The sequence below is a fragment of the Scleropages formosus genome, chromosome 11 (genome assembly GCF_900964775.1).
Source record: "Scleropages formosus chromosome 11, fSclFor1.1, whole genome shotgun sequence".
Classification (NCBI taxonomy): domain Eukaryota; kingdom Metazoa; phylum Chordata; class Actinopteri; order Osteoglossiformes; family Osteoglossidae; genus Scleropages; species Scleropages formosus.
The window spans coordinates 11,731,472-11,751,842 of record NC_041816.1 but is presented as its reverse complement, the minus strand read 5'-3'; the positions used below and the strand labels follow the sequence as shown (position 1 = coordinate 11,751,842).

The 20,371-nt window shown below is 44.1% G+C and overlaps 2 protein-coding genes across 5 annotated transcripts in view; one reads left to right on the top strand and one right to left on the bottom strand.

The window, feature by feature from the left end:
- The first annotated feature begins 2,007 nt into the window (after nt 1-2,007).
- gjd6 (gap junction protein delta 6) lies at nt 2,008-3,192 on the top strand. The gene has a single exon (XM_018763270.2). The coding sequence runs from the start codon at nt 2,008-2,010 to the stop codon at nt 3,190-3,192; it is 1,185 nt and encodes a 394-aa protein (XP_018618786.2).
- A 332-nt stretch (nt 3,193-3,524) lies between these two features.
- Nucleotides 3,525-20,371, bottom strand: part of sh3gl3a (SH3-domain GRB2-like 3a) — a 36,019-nt gene continuing 19,172 nt past the window's right edge. Inside the window, exons 2-11 of one of the 4 annotated variants that reach the window (XM_018763803.2) lie at nt 10,505-10,573; nt 10,260-10,332; nt 9,889-10,032; nt 9,165-9,298; nt 8,339-8,497; nt 7,989-8,092; nt 7,701-7,825; nt 6,553-6,585; nt 5,926-5,979; nt 3,525-5,441 (exon numbers count right to left, since the gene is read on the bottom strand). In XM_018763803.2, coding sequence (XP_018619319.1) covers nt 5,236-5,441; nt 5,926-5,979; nt 6,553-6,585; nt 7,701-7,825; nt 7,989-8,092; nt 8,339-8,497; nt 9,165-9,298; nt 9,889-10,032; nt 10,260-10,332; nt 10,505-10,573 — 1,101 coding nt within the window. In that variant the 3' untranslated portion in view covers nt 3,525-5,235. Of the gene's footprint in view, nt 5,442-5,925; nt 5,980-6,552; nt 6,586-7,700; nt 7,826-7,988; nt 8,093-8,338; nt 8,498-9,164; nt 9,299-9,888; nt 10,050-10,259; nt 10,333-10,504; nt 10,574-20,371 lie in introns of those variants that run through there. The other 3 variants (XM_018763805.2, XM_018763804.2, XM_018763806.2) reach the window with 3 other exon arrangements.

Here is a 20,371-nt window from a genome sequence, read left to right as displayed (position 1 = left end):
TTATATTTATATTGCAGCGCTCTAACCTCGTTCAGCGCTGCGTAAAAATAAATCGAATAGAACAATCCATCCTTTCTCGCTAGTCCTTCTCAGGCTTAGCCTGGGTGAATGGAATAATACACTATGTCACATATAAGTGAATATAGTGTCCTCGGGAATCTATTATCAGGTTCATTTTGATACGAGATGTACAAACAAAAAAATCTGAGAATTTGGGAAACAATATCAGTTGTCACATGATGAGTTGTGTGTGGTCCCGTCCTGGGTGTGTCCCCTCCTCCTCCTGCCTCGCGCCCCGTGTTGCCGGGTTAGGCTCCGGCTCGGCGCGAACCCGCTTGGGGCAAGCGGTTTCGGACAATGTGTGTGTGATTATTCTTACTGTATCTATTGAGGGTGGGTGCACTGATCAGAGGTACAGCAGCAGGAGTGGGATTTAAAACAGGGACCTTCCGCTTGCGAGATGACATCTCTGACCACTTTGCTGCCTGTTCCTCCTCTGACTGCATCCAACCGTGCGGTTGTCTGCGTCTCCGTTTGCTGCGGCTGCGGGTTCGGGCCCCGCCCTCTGGTGGAGGGGGAGGCTGTTATCAGAAAGCTCTAAGAGGAGAGCAGTGGTCACGTCTCTGAGGAAGCACCCCTATCGCAGTGCGGTGTCACGGGCCGCTGGGAAACCATTAAAAAGGCGCTTTCCTCTTTTGTTCCATGCGTTCAGGCTGAAGAAGCTCAATGAGGTCCAGGACCACAGGGTCTTAATCTGATTGCCAGGGGCTAAGAGCAAAAGACAGTCAGAAAGAACTTTAGTCATGGCAATTATTTTATCACTATATAACCTTATGCTGTGCTCACGGGCAAGGAAAGCTGCCCGTTTGTGAGGGATCGTTTTAACGTGCATCAATTTCCTCATGCTCCAATATGACAGAAGCAGTCTCGTCGTTGGCCAGCTGCTCCAAGCAGCCGTTCAAGTGTCCCAGGAATCGATAACACATTTAGTTATGGTCCCAGGTTCCTTCCTAAACAGTAGCTGGACCTAAGGCTGTCAAAAGAGGCTTTGTGAAGGAAACACTATGCTGTATAGTTGTAGAAGACTTTTGGGGGGAATGCTGGGATTTTTTCTGTAACTTAAGGGTTTTCCAAAAATATCATAGGTCTGACTTATTGGTAGGGCTAATATTATTGTTATTACTGACAACATTCCAACTTCCAGTGAATACGTTAGATTTCTTCCACATTTAGCCTTCTGCACGTGCATCCCGGCAAGTGCTGATCATGACCCCGCGCAGGTAACGTCTACATCTTTGTTATACTTTGATCCATTGTTATTGCGTAATCCAGTGTTAGAAAAACAGCCACATGCCCACTTTTACTAACAGTTAGCAATTTTTTTTTCCCCAGATAACCCTACACTTTAAGATATCTGAATCACCTTGAAATCAAGTTACACCTTTGTGCAACACCACTTACGACACTGGGTTCGTACAAGCTACTTAAAATGCATCCATTTATACACCTGGCTAACATCATTGCATCAATTTAGGCCAGGTACCTTGCTCGGGGGTATTGTGGCAGGAGACACTATTCAAACCCACATCCTTCAACAGCAAGGTAATAGCTGCAATACACCACCAGCTGCCCCATCATTTGCAAGTCAAAATCATAATGAAGTTATCAAATCAAAGATCAATGTCATAATTCATTTTAAATTACGAGAACAGGTAAAGGTGCTGTGTAACATAATATTAGCTGTATTTGACTGCAAAACAGCATTCTTTTAGAATGCATGCCCATTTAAAGAAGAAACCTCCAGCACCTTCACAAGGCCTAATCTAAAAAGAATTTTATCAACTTGCTTTATCAGTGTCCTCTAAAATAGGAAGAGCGCAGTCTCTTGAATCATTTTAAATGGAGCCCTGAAGACAAGAGAGGCAACCATGTGACTTGTGTCAAGTGGCCATCAGTGGTTTAGACCTGCCTTATCTCTGAAGGAGAAAGGGATGGCTCACTGCAGCGATGGCCCCGCAGCTTCAGACCCAGAGCTGCAACGTGAAGCTCTCTGTCTACGGAGCTGCCAGGTCTGAAGTGGACTTATTTCAAGTGGTGTACTTACAGCTCCGTCGCAGAGCCATGACCGAATGGACTCTGCTGAAGCGGCTGCTTGATGCCGTGCACCAGCACTCCACCATGGTGGGCAGGATCTGGCTCACCGTCATGGTCATCTTCCGGCTGCTCGTCGTGGCTGTGGCCACGGAGGATGTCTACGCTGACGAGCAAGAGATGTTCGTCTGCAACACGGTGCAGCCGGGCTGCTCCAACGTGTGTTACGATGCCTTCGCGCCCATCTCGCAGCCCAGGTTCTGGGTTTTTCAGATCATCACCGTGTCCACGCCGTCCTTGTGCTTCATCATCTACACCTGGCATAGCCTCTCGAAACGGCAAGCAGGGGAACGTACCAAAGAAGTAAGCGAGGCCTGCGACAGGAGCTGTAGTTCCGACAGCTGTTCCATCAAGTCTCATCGGCACCTCGGACAGAGTCTGGCGGACACACTGGAGGGCATTGTTGCAGCAAACACCCAGAAGAGCCCAGGGGTCTCCATCGCTCAGTCCACGGCCTGCTCAGAGGGCAACGGGCCTTCAGGGGTCCTATCCAAATACTACGTGTTCCACGTGTGCTTTCGAGCTGCCCTGGAGATGGGCTTCGTATTTGCTCAGTGGCTGCTGTTCGGATTCCAGGTACCCTCTTGCTTTGTCTGCACATCATCTCCCTGCTCCCAGCCCGTGGACTGCTATGCCTCACGGCCCACAGAGAAGACGGTGTTCCTCATTTTCATGTTTTCTGTTGGGGTCTTCTGTATTTTCTTGAACTTCTTGGAGCTCAACCACCTGGGCTGGAAAAGACTGAAGAGCTCCTGGCGTGCTCCAGAGAACTGGAGAGGCTACGAAGCCATCGTCCAGGACAACCACTCTGTGGCCTCCCTCACGTTCAAGGATGTCACCAGCACTGCCTCTCTACCAACACTGGATCTGGTGGAGAAACACAAGACAGCCTGGTCCTGCAGAGGACACTGTTCTGCACTAAAGGTTGAGGCGGACGCTGCAGGTCAAAGTGAAGACAATCTGAAAGGTGCGCAATCACTCAAGAATAAGTCCAGCAAAGGCAGGAGCTCTAAGTCAAAGGGAACTGAAATCTGGATATAAACACGCACCCTGCAAAGAACACTTGTGCAAGGATTCTTAGGTAATAATTTCTAATCAATGTTCACAATGTACAAGTCTTAAAACGACTGAAAAAGTCCGACGTGCTGGGAAACATTAAGTTCGTAACACGTTTAACACAGATGTGTGGAAAGTTTACAAATACCACGTAAAGAAAAGAATGTTTGCTGTCAGTACTAAAATATTGTAGGGGAGGTAACGTGGTTATTGAGCAGTGGATTTATCTTTGGCTGAGCTAAATATAATGGCATTACAAAAACATGCAGCAAATGGAAAAAAATTAAATGTCAGCGCAGGCAATATTTTTTCAGCGTGTTCTTTATTTATGCAACATAAGTATCAATGCATTGATTTACAACACCTACAAAACATCTGAATTATTGAAACAGGAATGTACTTTCATATACTGAAACTTCTCAATCATTAAAGTTTGCAAGAAAATCAACTGATTAACAGAGATTTTGATAGACCTGGAGGAAGCCTAGAGGACCTACTGAAACAATGACTCCGGCATACTCATCTTGTCTCAGTTATGGTGTCTCACTCTCAGTCTTTCAACACCAACAAGTTACGGAAAAATGCAATTTAACGCAGCTTTATATCTTTCATCGTTAGTCATTTGCAACTGAATTCAAGCTCAGAAAAATTCAGATCAGCACACTGTAAAAACAGACCTGTGCTCTCCTGAGGACACACGCCATCTCTCCAGTGTCAAAAACATCACCTGGTTCTGGCTTCATTTAAATTCAGCACTGTGTTCTCGCTCAAACATGGCTAAATAAATCTAGACACCATACCAGCCGGCAGTATTAAAACATCTGCACGAATTTCCCTGTGATTTAAACTTTATTTGGTTTGTCTTGTTTACTTGGTCCAGTAATAAGAACATGAATGTGAACGTGTGACAAAATACAACTGCAGTATCTAATCTAATCTCATGAGTAACGAAAATATCAGCACACTGCAGAAATGTTTTTCGATGGAAACGGATGTACATGGGGAAAATCACCGTTACGGAATTTCACATACAAATGGCATAAATATTAATTTATAGTATGGCTATTACATAACTTGTATTAATTTCCCTCAGTAATGTTCTCTAGGAATTTCAGAAAAACGCACCCAAATTTGCACTACTCTTAGTTCATCAGTCTGGCTGTAAAGACTGGTAAAAGTTCAGATGATTGCAGTACTGTGTGAATAAACATTCTTCTTCCTGACTGAAGACATGATTACAAATTATACCCCATTAACATCAGCTATCTGGGTTTTTATCTGACAGACACTGGACTAACACTAAAGGCTAGCAAAAACCTATCACATACTGTACAATAAGAAGTACAAGTAAGAATCCATACCAACTTCTATATTTACCCTACAGATGACTATAAATGAGACATAAATGAGATATAAATATGTGTTTCTTATTATCATGGAGAGAACTGAAAGTGCAATGATCAGGAAAAACAAGGAGGAAAACATGCATCCATGGGAGTAAATTCTAAAGCTTTAGTGCAATGAAAATAACATTTTTAAAAGCACTTTATAGAGTGCAACAGGGTCATTTTACCCTATTTAACACAGAGCTTGTAATACTTACTTTGATTTCTTGCAACACAGTAAGTCATACCATGTAAACAGAACTCAGTGAGGACATTCATTAAGTTGCAGTTAATATACTCACAGTTTAAAATTGTGTTTCAAAAACACTTAAGACCACGGCAGGCAGGTAAATTAATAATTCTACATCATAGAAGAAATTGTACAAAGACAGCAGTAGAATATACCAACCCCATTATATGCAATATAACAAGCAAACAAGAGAAATTCAAGGCCTACATAAGGTATTGTACAATATACCACAGTTATAAGTTGCTCCATGTAAAATGTACAAAATAAATATTGAAAAATAGGACATTTAAAAGTCTGTGGAAAAGCAAGGCTCTCACTGAATGAGACATTAACAAACTGTCTTGGTGAATTGGTGTAAATTTATGAGTTCATGCCCAGAGGCGCAGCCATTTTTCACTGTGGCAAAGGCACAATGACTTCCACGTAGTTAATGGGGAAGAAGCCCGACTCCCCGTTGATCATGCCCTCATACCAGTTCTCGTCGATCTGATTGGTGAGGATGATGATGTCGCCTTCCTTAAAGCCTAGCTCTCCCTCATTCTCCGGTTCAAAATCATAGAGTGACCTGCAACATGGCTGATCCATTTGAACCTCGGGCTCTGGAGGAAAACATGAGCACATCATTACTGGTCAGGGTGAGGAAATAGATGCATTTCCCTCAATGTTTCGCTTGAGCCAGCAGAAGCAGTTGTACTCTACCGATTCTGGATTATTTCACTAATCCCACAAGACAGCTGACTGCGCTTTGAAAGCCACATCCTCTAGCACAGGGATGGTCAAACCACGCTCTTAGAAAGCTGCATATCTAAGGTTTTAGAGAATTAATTTGAATCCCACACTCGAATCAAAATGTGAGGAGTTACAATAGAAAATAATTTTGGTGAAACAATCCGGGGCTAAGGTACAGGATACTGGCCGTCAAGGACAAGGGTTGGCACTCCCTGTTCTAGCATGTTATTTATTGGATTGATAAGAAAAGAGGTGTGAAAAGACAAGACAACGACAGCAAATGAGGATATGATTGGAGGGAGTGAAACAAATGGAGGCTACAGGCACTGGACTTGTGCCCGGGGGTCTACTTACGGCAGCGTTTTGGGCTCTCGGGCCATGAGATGGGCACAGATGTAAACTCATCCGCTGGATGAAATCAAAACAGGGAAATGGAATGTGAAGCGGGCTCACGAAAACATACACGGTGTATCCAGGCGGTTACTGTAACTCAAACAAAATCTTTTCCCACAAAATTTAACAGATTTTTGTATTTTTACTAAAGGATAGCAGCACTTCCTCAACGTAACCACAAGAGGACAGCAGAAGCGGTTTTCTCAAACCCATATGGAACGCATCAGTTGTTACACAATTTCTTGGCACAGAGTACCATTCAAGAACTTCAGTTATGAATTAAGGAATTCCGACAGTTTAAAATGTTTATCAACACTCAACACTTACATAACATGTATTTATTCTGATTATATCTCATCATGAATTAGTACTCATTGAAATGAATGACAACTCTAAGAATCGGGAATTTCTAAGTTTGGCATCAGTCTTGGGGGGGTTGGGGTATTTCAGCTACAGTTCCCAAAATATGGAGAAATAAACCAGGATTCTGAATACATAGATGCTTGAAAAAAATCTTAAGACACTCAAGTGAAGAACTGAAATAAGGCAAGCATGTGATGATAAACCCTGAACTTGCAGGATACGTACTTTTTCCATTTATAGTGTGGGTGGTCTGGACATCTGCAATGAACGATGGACACACATCAATAACTTAGTGAGTCCTGAAGCACAATAGAATTCAGAATTCAGGCTGAATGGCTCTTTTTCATGTGGGCAAGAATTCCAACCCAGAAATGTAACCTTACATGCTCTTCTTGTTCTCTATACAACAGCAGGCCCTCAGAAATGTGGATCCCATTGGTCACACATCCAGTTAGTACACCGCAGCACACATCACTCGCCTTGAGCAGTGACCCTTCGCATTTGAGGCCATGCTGGTGACAAGGTGCTGATTACAATAGGCCTGTGGGCCTACACTGTGCAGTCTATAGCACTGACTTGACTATTATGTGGAATATGCATTTTAAATGCTAACAGAGGGATGCTGGAACATCCAAAGACCAATGTTTAACCAGGACCCAGCTAAAAAGCTAGAGAAAGTCCTCACAATCAAGAAACGTAGTTCCTCACTCACATCGCCTACTAACTACAGTACGATACACAGACCTTTCCTTCTCACTCGAATCCAGTCTCTTATATTTCAGAGGTGTAGAAGATGTCACACGAAGAATCGGTTCTATGTTCTGTATGTGTACATTTGGTTCATTTGCATTTTTGTGCAGGTCACTCACTATCAATTACTGTTTATTCTAAGTCAGGGTTCAGGTGAGAAGGCAAGTTTACAAACCCAGGCCACTAGGTTTGCCAGGGTAAACCCTGGATGGGACAACTGCATTGCGAGGAAGCCACACATGCAGACACACACGGACACACACAAAAAATCACTCGCTACAGGCAATTTAGAGACATCACACACACACACACACACACACACACACATTTTCAGAACCGCTTGTCCCATACGGGGTCACGGGGAACCGGAGCCTACCCGATAACACAGGGCGTAAGGCCAGAGGGGGAGGGGACACACCCAGGACGGGACGCCAGTCCGTCGCAAGGCACCCCAAGCGGGACTTGAACCCCAGACCCACTGGAGAGCAGGACTGTGGTCCAACCCACTGCGCCACCGCCCCCTGCTTTAGAGACATCAATGAACCTGAAATGCACACCTCTGGACCGCTGGAGGAAACAAGAGCACCCAGAGGAAATATTTACTCCTAGTAATATTACAGTACCTGTAGATTTGACTGACGAACTGTAAGACAACCCGTTGTGCTGTGGGTTATCAATGGTTTCTACCATGGTGATTATGGACTTTGGCTTGAACTCCCGCTTGGGGCGGTTGCTTGCAGTGGCTATCCTGAAAGGGAAAAAGAACATGAAATTAGGCTTTCACTTAGTATGCATCTTGGACTATATAAAATCACATGCGTTGTGTGTGGAGCCAGTAATGTTTAACTGTTCTGTCAGCAGTGAAATTTGAGGACACTTTGCACTGTAAACACATGGCTCTTTGTAAATACCTGTTTTGTAATTTGCCATTTAAATCTTCCAGAATTTCTAAGGACTGACGGTGATATTCAAGAGCTGCTTCAATCAGAGCAGCTAGCTGACTCATTTGTTCCACCTGCACAGACAAAGACAACGGTGACTAAAACAGCAAATAAACTTGTTAGGAGATGACTGTTAGGGGGGGGGGAAAAAGCACCGTTCTTCTGAACACGCTTAAAAAGTTATACAACCAACTAGACCAGCAAAAATCCAATACAGATAATGGGGAAAAAAGTTGTTGATATAATAAGATATGAAGAATGTGAAAGAGCTCCTTCCGCAGTTTGAGGATTAATACTATTTAGCTTTTTTCCCCACTCACATCATTCTCAAAAAAGTTGAACATGCTTCTCTCTGCCAGCTCTTTGGATTCTTCAAACTTCTCTACAGCCTGTTTGATTTCCTCATCAGGGATCTTCCCCTGGCGCTTCTTCTTGTAGTCAAAGTCTAATCGCCGACCTTCGAGCTTTTTTAAGTGATGCTGCAGTGCATAATGAAATACAACAGGTGGACATGGCAGGAAATACAAATACTCGTATAACCTTACTGAAAAATGCACAAAAAAATTTTTCTTCACACTGTTTAGTGACCTGCTTTCTATTCTTAAACAACTTAACCCACTGTGACCCCTTCTGTATAACAACAAAATGTTTAAACACGAATTTTCAGTGTTGTCTTTCACGACCATGAGAAGTTTAGGAATTAACAATAACTAATATGAAATTAAGAAATAATTGTTTGTTAAACTGCATTACATCTATACGTGATTTTGTTTCAGTTTTTTTAGTTACTGATGAAATTAACTTTGAATGCAGCACAACAAATGGAGACCTACACAAAATTTGTTCAAATTACCACTTGATGCTTGCCTCCACATGGAACTCAATTTATTTGATAGGTGTATTTTAAGTTTCCTGTTTAAACAAAGCTGGAATACATGCTGATGTGAGACAAATCTGTAACCTCTTTTATTTTTTTTTTTAATTTAATTTTATTTATCTTTTTTAAAGAATTCCTGATCTCATTCTGAAAGTGAAAATAACAAAAGTACCTGCTATTTTGCTTTAAAAGCCAAAAGATATCCTCTGGGAATATAGGGTTGGTCTCATATTACAGCTCGGGTTGAAAGGCATGTTGTTCGGACTTACCCCAATCTCTTTCAAGTCTTTGTCCTGTAAGTTTTGCAGTGGATCAATAAAATTCTGTTTCACGTTTATATCCAGGGAATCCTTAACATCAGCCATTTGTTTCAAGGCTTCCCCGATGTCAACAAGTGCACAGCCTGATGGGAGTTCAAAATCCAGATCAATGGCAGCTATTTCACAGAAGACCTGTTTTCCTTTCCCATTACCGCCAACCTCAAGAGATCCAAAATTAGCAATTATATTCTCACTTAAACATTTCCAATGGGATAAAAAACACTAAAGCCCTGAATTCTATCACCCAACACTTATCCTGAATTTATGCAAGATATATATACTGTATTTTTTAATTTAAACACCAGAATGTTTCTGGCTGTTATATAACAAAAGTACACTTAGCCCTCCAACACTCTAGGAAATACCATGTGTGGAACAAATTAATCATAGATTCAAAGGTGTACGTCAAGTAAATGTCACTATTTGACTTGTAGCTGCTAGACTCATTAGTGTGTCGCTTAGATTGCAGCATGGGTTCCTAATGAATGTACAGGAGGTCTGCCCATGAGGTGTCACTGTTGAGGTCAGAGAAGGTCCTGAGAAAACGGGGACCGAATCACACGAACAAAGCAGGAACGCAACAGCGGTCTTGAGCCCGATATGTTTACACAAATTTGCTGTAAGCACTGGGAGAGCAGGAAGACTCCCAGGGCCTCTTCCCCCCTGTACTCACCAAAGGAGGACTCCTCCCCGAGCTCCCTGCCATAACGGAGCATGCAGTCTCCCAGCAGCCCCTCTGTCTGGGGGTAGCCGGTGGTCTTCACCTGCCCTCGGATTTTGGACACCGTATTCAACATACCCAGTTTGGCTCTGTATGCTGTAAATTAATCACAACTGGAGGGTACGTACAGTATGACTGACAAAGAAGCTGCTATTAAGACAAAACTCAGCTAGCCAATATTCAGGAAGGCATTCAACCCATTGTCATGCAGCAAAGGTTTATTAAATCTTAAATCCAAGGCAGTTTTTGTACAGCACTGCAAACCAAATAAAGCAATAGCACGACAATTTTAAAGTCATATTACAAAGATTAGTATATTGTACCTGGGTTTGGCTGGAGGTATTCAGTGGTTTTGGACAAGAGCTCAATGACAGATTTGTTGGTCACTTCTATTTTCTAAAATCAAATGATGTCAGTTAAACAGAGTCACAAAATTCAAGAATCAACAGTGACATAAACTCAGATATATTCTGAGAGAGGTGGGAATAACATAATAAACTCAACCTCCACAAAATCTAGCAAAGAGGGCACTGAGACAATGGATCAAGCACAGTACTGTAGCTCTTACCCTTTCCATTTCCATGAAGTCTTCATCCAGCTTGGTGCCTTCAGCCCCACTTATCTTCTCGCTCAACAGCTACAAAGAAAAAGAAATAAGCAGCTAAACAGGAAAACACCAGAGCTGCTAATTCCAGGGCAACTTGTACAACATGACTTCTGTCCACAGGGTAACGGAGAGGACGGAGTCGCTGTCTATGGTGAGGTCTGTCACACATGGAGCAGCAGACAGATGAATTAATAGCATTCAAAGATGTAAGAGGAGCAAAATTGTTGACATTGATTGTAGAGCAATGATGTGACATAGGGGGTGCGGTGGCGCAGTGGGTTGGACCACAGTCCTGCTCTCCGGTGGGTCTGGGGTTCGAGTCCCGCTTGGGGTGCCTTGCGACGGACTGGCGTCCCGTCCTGGGTGTGTCCCCTCCCCATCCAGCCTTGCGCCCTGAGTTGCCGGGTTAGGCTCCGGTTCCCCGTGACCCCGTATGGGACAAGCGGTTCTGAAAATGTGTGTGTGATGTGAAATACTGCCAACAAATCAGCATTTAAATCCCTTATAAAAAGTATATGTGGGTCTCAAAAGTGGTTAAATAATGCCTTTTATTACAAAAAACAGGTCTACCTTGCAGGGATTACATTGCCCATGGACTCAGTGCTTTAATTACTGATAAATGTACTGAAAGAAACAGATTAAACACAATGAAAAAGGGGAATACCAGTGTACTTGAAAGCTGGTGATAGTGAACCAGTAAAAATGCAATTAGAAAAAAATCCCGTATTAAACCAGAATCCCACAACATATATTTGTAAAGAGCGTTCACAAGTCCAGAGTTCTGATTCCATTAACAAACAAGTCCTCAGTTCTGTCAAATTCCTTAATTTTATGCTGCCAAAAGGGGCGGGTTCTGTGTTCTCACCCACGATATGTTTAAACAAGAGATGTGTGTGCTGCACGTGTAGTGTCACAAGTAAATGGTTTTATGCACTTCAAAAGCACTTAAATATACATATTCATGAGTGTCATCACTGCATAAATTAGATAAAGTTTGGAAAACTTATGAAAAACACCAATGAGTGTTCCCAAATGAAGTTTTAAAACCATTTAGTGGGTGTCATTGTATTAATTAAATCATTTCACATGAAAACTTGTTCTATGATATTCTGAATGCTTTTAACCACTCTAATTTTTGTGAATTTATTCAAGCTTTGGTCCTTTAGGTGAGGTACATTTAACTTGGTTTTGCAGTATAGATTTCACCCAGCAATAAGCACATGACTTACAAAAACTTGCAAAGGGAATTATGTTACCAACTGCCTACCCAGCAGTTATTATAAATGCCGTAGAAGCAAAACGCGGGGGGCATTGCAAGCAACATCAGAGCCACCATACTACTCTCCTTTATGATGAATATGCAGCTACTCTTGTGATGTACATTGGTTCATATGGTGGAAAGTAAACTAACCGTACCTTAGAATCTAAGTCTCTTTCTGTCGATGTAACGCGCACATTGTACTTTTCTGCAAGATGTGCGTTGCTTTGGAGAAAAGTGTCTGCTAGATGAATAAATGTAAAAATAAATCAATATACAAACATGCGACATCACAGTAATTATCTTCCTTAATCCCACTTCTCCAGATCCATGTGACCATGGATAAATCTCCCTTAAGTGACATATTTATCTTGTGTACAGCACAGTGCATCTCAATTTTTACAAAGAGACTCAAGAGAATATTATATCTAAGGTTTTCATTAACGGGTGATTGTGTTGCTGCCTCACAGTGCAGCTGTTCGGGAGTACGTTCGACTCCCGCTCAGTCTGTGTGGTGTTTGCATGTTCTTCCTTTGCCTGTATGGGTTTCCTCCGGATGCTCTGGTTTCCATCCACAGTCCAAAGACATGCAGTTTAGGTGAACTGGATGCTCTAAATTCCCTGTAGTGTGTGACTGTGTGTATGGCTACCTTGCGATGGACTGGTATACTCTGCATAGTGTAGCTCCAAGCCTTGCACCCAATGATGCTGGGATAGGCTCTGGACCACTGTGACACCAATAAAAACAAGAAAATAATGCAACAAAAAGATTAATTAATAGACATAATGATTATAATTCTCTAGTCAATCACATATTAAGAAATACCTAAAATTTCACAAGGTAATTACAGTAACAGAACTGCCTTATTGTTTGCCCTTATTTATACAATCATGTTACAATCTGCAATGAAATTAAATATTTTAAGCTCAGGGATACTTTACACACACACACACATTACACACACACACACACACACACATTTTCAGAACCGCTTGTCCCATACGGGGTCACGGGGAACCGGAGCCCAACCCGGCAACTCAGGGCGTAAGGCTGGAGGGGGAGGGGACACACCCAGGACGGGATGCCAGTCCGTCACAAGGCACCCCAAGCGGGACTTGAACCCCAGACCCACTGAAGAGCAGGATTGTGGTCCAACCCACTGCGCCACCGCACCCCCTCTCGGATACTTTACATTTTTCCATTAATCTGCAATTTAGGATTTGTTTTTTTAAAAAATCTCCCCAAACAGCAGTTTTGTTTTTCCAGAAATTTATTTCACTTCATTTTACACTTGAGTATTACATTCAATTTTGATAAAAGTGGAGAAATACTTGTCTTCACGTAAAAACTCAAGTATAAAAACTAGTGATTTTCCCGGAAAAAAAAAAAAAAAAAACCCTAACATAAATATTTATAGCATAACTAAACCATGATCCCCCCCCCAACATATGATCCTGTTACCCCTATTGCCAAATTCTTGGGAACACAGCAGTTTCAATTTCAGTTGCAAAAGATCTTTCTTAATATAACCCTTGCTGCTCATGAGGCTTACAAACAAAAGGTGAAAGCCTTTATATTTGAAACAGCAAAGCGATAATGAAAATGTTTAAAAGGACATGCGCTAAAGGCCTGCTTCCCACCCACAAGGCTCTGCCAGCCCCCAACAGAGCAGACAGTTACATGTACTACGGACGAATTAAACACGAATGATTTGCAGTGTAACGAGAGAAAAAGTGCAGATACAGTATTTGAATGCATAGGCCATAAAATATCATCAATATTTGCATATTTCAGAATAAAAGGATTTAGAATTTGTAGTATGTGCAGATGTATTACACAAGGAACAACAAAGAATGACATGTGCAGTTCAGAACATACACCTGTATGATTTATCACTCTGTAACCCACTTACTATATTCCTTTTGAGGTATTCCTTTCATAATACACAACTCCACAAGGAGCGTCTGCTGAGAAGCACCCCGACTGACAGGTCCCAGTCAAACTGACCTCACTCCATGCTTGTCAGGCTCTGTCCAGATCGCAGGGAGGAACTGAACCGCAGCGAGTCGGTCGCTCATGACCTCTATCCTGTCTGCTGACCGAAACACTCTGGGCTGCCAGGGGAAGCTTAATGTCTCCAGCCGATACATCAATACAGCGCTGGGAGGTAGCTGGCTCTCACTTAAATGGCCTTCTGATGAGTTGTGTAGAGGGGAATTATGAGTTACCATTTAAGTTGTCCACTTGGAAGAAACTTACCGAGATTCATCTCAGTAACTGAAAATGCATTTTAACTTCAGTTATGCAACAATGTAATGTAAATGGCTCAATATTTGTAACTTGGTTTCATTATGAAAATGCTCATAAAAGATGTTTAAGGTACTAATGGCGTATAACCACAAACATTTTCATCAAGTTTCACATACTTTCTCTTCCATTTGTAACACAATTAACCATAATTCACCTTCCATTTAAGATAGAGAATAACAAGGCAATAACAAACATTTTATGGAATTTCCTATTTTTTCCAGTTTCATTCAAATCAAAATCATTTTGTTTCCCTCTACCACCCATTTCCCAAATAGACTTTTCCTGGAGAACTCAAACTTCCAAAATTCTCCTTTGTCATCTTGGCCACCCACCTGCAATCTTACCCAAAAGTAAGGTGTGTGCTTGTTTTTCCTGGCAAGATAAACATTTCTTCACAAACATATTCACATGGACAGTGATGCCATAACATTTTTGATAAACAATCCTCAACACGATGTACATATTCTTATGTATATGTCCATTTGTGAAGAGCAACTGCTCCATTGCAAAACCAAGTTATTAATGGTGTCTGATGAATGAAGCACTACTGCAAACTAAATGTCAAAACAGTACGAATCATTGAAAAGATTCGTGTTGAGCCGAGCACAACGAAAATCCATCCATGATTCATAATACAGGGCCTAACCAACACACTTTTACTTTTTCCAAATTAAAGAGAAAGAATGAGAATCAAGGGAAGTTCTTACAATGACATGAGCTGCAAATATTTAAATAGTCTTCTTTCTTTCCATTTTCCTTCTTTTGGGTACACACCAGTCCTCAAGGGTATATATAAAGCAAGATTAACAACAAGTGGCCAGCAGAATGCATGCAGTTCCATGGAACTCCCAATAGAAATGAAATGGGAACTTCCCTGATGACGAATTACTACATCGCCATGCGGCCAACACTGAGGATAAAGTTCCACCCATCTGTGAGAGCAGGAGGCTTAGAGAACACAAACGGGCTTGTGTTCCCTTTGGTAAGTAGAAAAGAAGTGAAAACCGGTCCTCATGATCAGTAAAAACCTATGGTCAGCTGGGCCAATACGAGGCTGTAGGAGGCACAGGGCAAAGAGTGATTTCGTTGGTTTGCTCTAGGTTTTCAACCGTCGGTCTACATTTATGGTACTCATGCACGTTATTGTACTTAAGTCCAAGTTGTTCATTTCCCTTCAATTATAGACCTTAAAGACAGAAAGGGTCTGTCCCAAAAGTATTTTATAGCAAGAAAAACCGCTCTGTTGGAGTTCTACTGTAGATCCATGGTTGCTCAACATTTACACCATTCAGGGGAAGTGAAGAGATGCTACGAAAGGACAAGATGATGGCAGTAAAAAGTTCTCTCTGTTGCTACACAAAACTGCCTTACTAAGCACAATCACATATATCTGTGTCCAAGTTGCAACAGTCACCTTATCCTGGTATTAATATATGATCATTCCTACAAGCTTGTTTCTGTTTTCAATAGCGGTGGCTTATCTTTCCATCTTAAATTCAGTCACACAACACAAAACTGCATCCATTTTTTGTGTCCAGAAAAGGTGTGAAATTCTGAATGCAAAGTTAATTCCAAACTCTTCACTTAAATTCTGTGTCAACTGATCACCAGGGGGTGCGGTGGCGCAGTGGGTTGGACTGCAGTCCTGCTCTCCGGTGGGTCTGGGGTTCGAGTCCCGCTTGGGGTGCCTTGCGATGGACTGGCGTCCTGTCCTGGGTGTGTCCCCTTCCCCCTCCGGCCTTATGCCCTGTGTTGCCGGGTAGGCTCTGGTTTCCCGTGACCCTGTGAGGGGCAAGTGGTTCTGAAAAATGTGAAACTGATCACCACCTGGTGGTGAGTTGGATTTGATGGCGGGGGAAAAAGCTGGACAGACCTGGCAGGCCCAAATGCATAGTGAGGGTCTGTTGGGAATGTTTGGCGGAGGCCCCTGTCAGAGAGGTCTTCAACTCCCACCTCTGACAGAGCTTCAACCAGGCCCTGAGGGAGGTGGGGGACATTGAGTCTGAATGGACTATGTTCCACGCCTCCATTGTTGGGGTGGTGGTTTGGAGCTGCGGCCATAAGGTCTCCGGTGCCTGTCGCGGCGGCAATCCCCGAACACGGTGGTGGACACCGGAAGTAAGGGATGCCGTCAAGCTGAAGAAGAAGGAGTTCTATCGGGCCTGGCTGGCTCATGGGACTCCTGAAGCAGCTGGCGGGTACCGATGGGCCAAACGGAGCGTGGCTCTGGCAGTCGCCGTGGCAAAAACTCAGGCTTGGGAGGAGTTCGGTGAGGCCATGGAGGAAGACTTTCGGTCGGCCTCAAAGAGATTCTGGCAAACCGTCCGGCCCCTCAGAGGGGGGAAGCGGTGTTCCACGAACACTGTTTACAGTGGAAGTGGTGCGCTGCTGACCTCAGCTGAGGATGTTCTCGGGCGGTGGAAGGAGTACTTTGAGGATCTCCTCAATCCCTCCGACACGCCTTCCGTAGAGGAAGCTGAGGCCGGGGACTCGGAGGGGGACTCGTCCATTACCCTGGCTGAAGTTGCTGAGGTAGTCAAAAAACTCCTCGGTGGCAAGGCTCCGGGGGTGGATGAGATCCGCCCCGAGTTTCTCAAGTCTCTGGATGTTGTGGGGCTGTCTTAGCTGACATGCCTCTGCAGCACCGCGTGGAGTTCGGGAACAGTGCCTCTGGACTGGCAGACCGGGGTGGTGGTCCCTCTTTTTAAGAAGGGGGACCGGAGATTGTGTTCCAACTACAGGGGGATCACACTCCTTAGCCTCCCTGGGAAAGTCTATGCCAGGGTACTGGAAAGGAGAATCTGACCGATAGGCGAACCTCGGATTCAGGAGGAGCAATGCGGTTTTCGCCCTGGCCGTGGAACACTGGACCAGCTCTATACCCTCACTAGGGTGCTGGAGGGTTCGTGGGAGTTTGCCCAACCAGTCCATATGTGTTTTGTGGACCTGGAGAAGGCATTCGACCGTGTCCCTCGTGGCATCCTGTGGGAGGTACTTCGGGATTATGGGGTTCGGGGCTCATTGCTACGGGCTGTTCGTTCCCTGTATGACCGGAGCAGGAGCTTGGTTCGCATTGCCGGCAGTAAGTCAGACCTGTTCCCGGTGCATGTTGGACTCCGCCAGGGTGGCCCTTTGTCACCGATTCTGTTCATTATCTTTATGGACAGAATTTCTAGGCGCAGTCAGGGAACGGAGGGTGTCTGTTTTGGTGGCCGCGAGATCTCGTCTCTGCTTTTTGCGGACGATGTGGTCCTATTGGCTTCATTAAGTCAAGACTTGCAGCGTGCACTGGGGAGGTTTGCAGCCGAGTGCGAAGCGGCGGGGATGAGAATCAGCACCTCCAAATCCGAGGCCATGGTTCTCAGTCGGAAAAAGGTGGATTGCCCCCTCCGGGTTAGGGGGGAGTTGCTCCCTCAAGTGGAGGAGTTTAAGTATCTCGGGGTCTTGTTCACGAGTGAGGGAAAAATGGAGCGGCAGGTCGACAGACGGATCGGTGCGGCGTCCGCAGTAATGCGGTCATTGTACCGGTCTGTTGTGGTGAAGAGGGAGCTGAGTCGTAAGGCGAAGCTCTCAATTTACCGGTCGATCTACGTTCCTACCCTCACCTATGGTCATGAACTCTGGATCATGACCGAAAGAATGAGATTGCGGATACAAGCGGCAGAAATGAGTTTCCTCCGCAGAATGGCTGGGCGCACCCTTAGGGATAGGGTGAGGAGCTCGGTCACCCGGGAGGAGCTCGGAGTAGAGCCGCTGCTCCTCCGCATCGAGAGGAGCCAGTTGAGGTGGCTCGGGCATCTGTTCCGGATGCCTCCTGGACGCCTCCCTGGGGAGGTGTTCCGGGCTTGTCCCACTGGGAGGAGGCCTCGGGGCAGACCCAGGACACGTTGGAGAGACTATGTCTCCCGGCTGGCCTGGGAACGCCTTGGGGTTCCCCCAGAGGAACTGGAGGAGGTGTGCGGGGAGAGGGAAGTCTGGAGGACTCTGCTCGGACTGCTGCCCCCGCGACCCGGCCCCGGATAAAAGCGGAGGAAGATGGATGGATGGATGGACTCTTCACAAATGTCAGTGTATTTCAGATACACTGTAAACATCCTTTTGAAGGTAAGCAAAAAAAATAAGTTTCTGACTGAGATGGTCTTTCAAAAAAGCTTTTTCGGTATGATGACAACTCCTTGCTTCTCTTCACATGTGCAGTGTGGGCTGTCACGTGGAGCGACACTTACTGAGTCAATTGATGGAAAGTCTTGCATCTTCTGAAGTTGTTGGGAATTGCACCGTAAACAGGAAGCTTCTTCATTTATACACAAAAGAAGTAGCAGGAAAAAAGAAAAATTTTCTGCAAAAAACTGACTCAGTATGATTTTATACAAAATTTTCCTTTGGTATTCATGTGTTTATGGAAAGACTACTATAAGTCCCGTTTCAAGGAAAATCTGGCTTTCTGACATATACCTTGCTCTTTTCTAAACATACCTGTACAGAAAGCTGTAGACGAAACAGTTTATTGCACTCAGTGAAATCCATCTTAAAATCTCCATGTACCGCTGTGACTCCGCTACAAAACACGTAAAAGTTCTAACGACAATCTCTGCCATGGAGAGCTTCACACAGCTCAGTCACACTGCTTAGTATTTCCTGGAGGAGACCCAGTTCAGAGTTGAACCAGCCAGGGCCTGTGGATCTTCCAAAAGCCAGAATGATCACAGCCTTCACTAAGGCAGCACCAGGACCAAGGGAATCAGCAAGCACTGCAAGGAAAACACAGACCCACCTCAAACCAAGCAAACCGAGCTAGTCCCTTGTCCTCAACAGACAACCCCACAATCTCGCGGAACACTCTGCAATACAAGATGCTGTAACATGTTTTATTCCAGGAGAAAATGTAAATCTCGAGGGTTGCATGTTGGAGCGGCGAGTAGCGCTGCCACCTAACAGAATCTCAGCATGCCCGTAGTCCCAGCCACTGGTTAGTCAGTGCCAATCCAAAACCCAAGCAAATGGTGAGGGTTGACTTCAGGAAGGGCATCCAGTCGTAAAATCTGTGCTCCAATCACACCTTCAAATGCTATGGCAGGGAGATAAAACAGCAAACTTTGGTTCTCCAGGGCTTACGTGCTGTAAAACTGAATAGTAACAGTAGTAGAAAACAGAAATCTGTCTCCAGTGCAGTTCTTTTTTTCAACACATAGTATGGAAAACAGTCAGACTTATGGCCAACTTTCCACACACGGTAACACAGTCACTATGTTGGTCATATGAAAGGACCTGTATACAATAATTAATGTCAATATCGACATGATGAACAATTCATTAAATGTTTTATCTATTCTTAACAAAAGAGTATTAAATGACAGTTTCAGGCCTATACTGTGGTTTGAGGGTCCTTTTCCGTGTGTACTTTACTTACTTTGTGTCAATATGACAGTCTTCTGTACAGTAACAGCTGAAAAACCCATCTTATTCCAGGAGGTGAATTAATAATGGGCACATAATTACGATGGCAAATTTTTCACAGCTGCTCTTCATTTGTACTATCTGTGAATGTCTGTGCAAAAACAGGTTCTGGATACTGAGTGAATCGATCGGAGCAGAGAGTAGAAGCCCAATCTCATTTCCTCACGATCAAGCAGGGGGTAGCTGGTACTGGAGCACGTTTGAGGTTAAGCCTTTAGATTGGGGACACGTGCTGAACGGCTCGCTTGGCCTATCGCACAGGTCCGGGGGGGGTGGACCCGTTCCTGGCACTCGCAGGCAATGAGCTCAGATCTATGTCTGTGGGGGGAGCTCACAGAACACCAGCCAACTCAGTCACAGAGAGGAAAGCCCAGGGAAAAGGAGGGAATTAGCAACAATGATCGCAGATTTACATGCCAAGGCAAAGAAAGGTCTCAGTACGCATTTTCGTATTTTTATACATTTAGGCCTGCATCGTTTTCTTGCAGAAGAAAGAACGCCCCAGAGAATGGCAATGAATGCCCTTTACAAGTAACACCACCACCTCCTACTACTGGGTGTCCTTTTAGTCTAATGACAGTGTGTCTAAGCAGTGCAGGAATGGTTTTGTACAGTGTGTATTAGTGTCACAGAGGCAAACAAGCTGCTCAGTGTGCACATGGAGAAAACATTCAAAAATCTTTCAAGGTTGACCGGGGAGCAATTTCAGGACTGCAATCAAAGTCTGCCTGTTTTTGTTGTAGACTTGATGACTTTGTTCTTTTATGGTCTAGTTTCCAGGATATTGCAGACAATGCTGTAA

Excerpts from the sequence above, each read along its gene's own strand:
- gjd6 (XM_018763270.2), top strand. The coding sequence starts at position 2,008 with ATGGCCCCGCAGCTTCAGACCCAGAGCTGCAACGTGAAGCTCTCTGTC.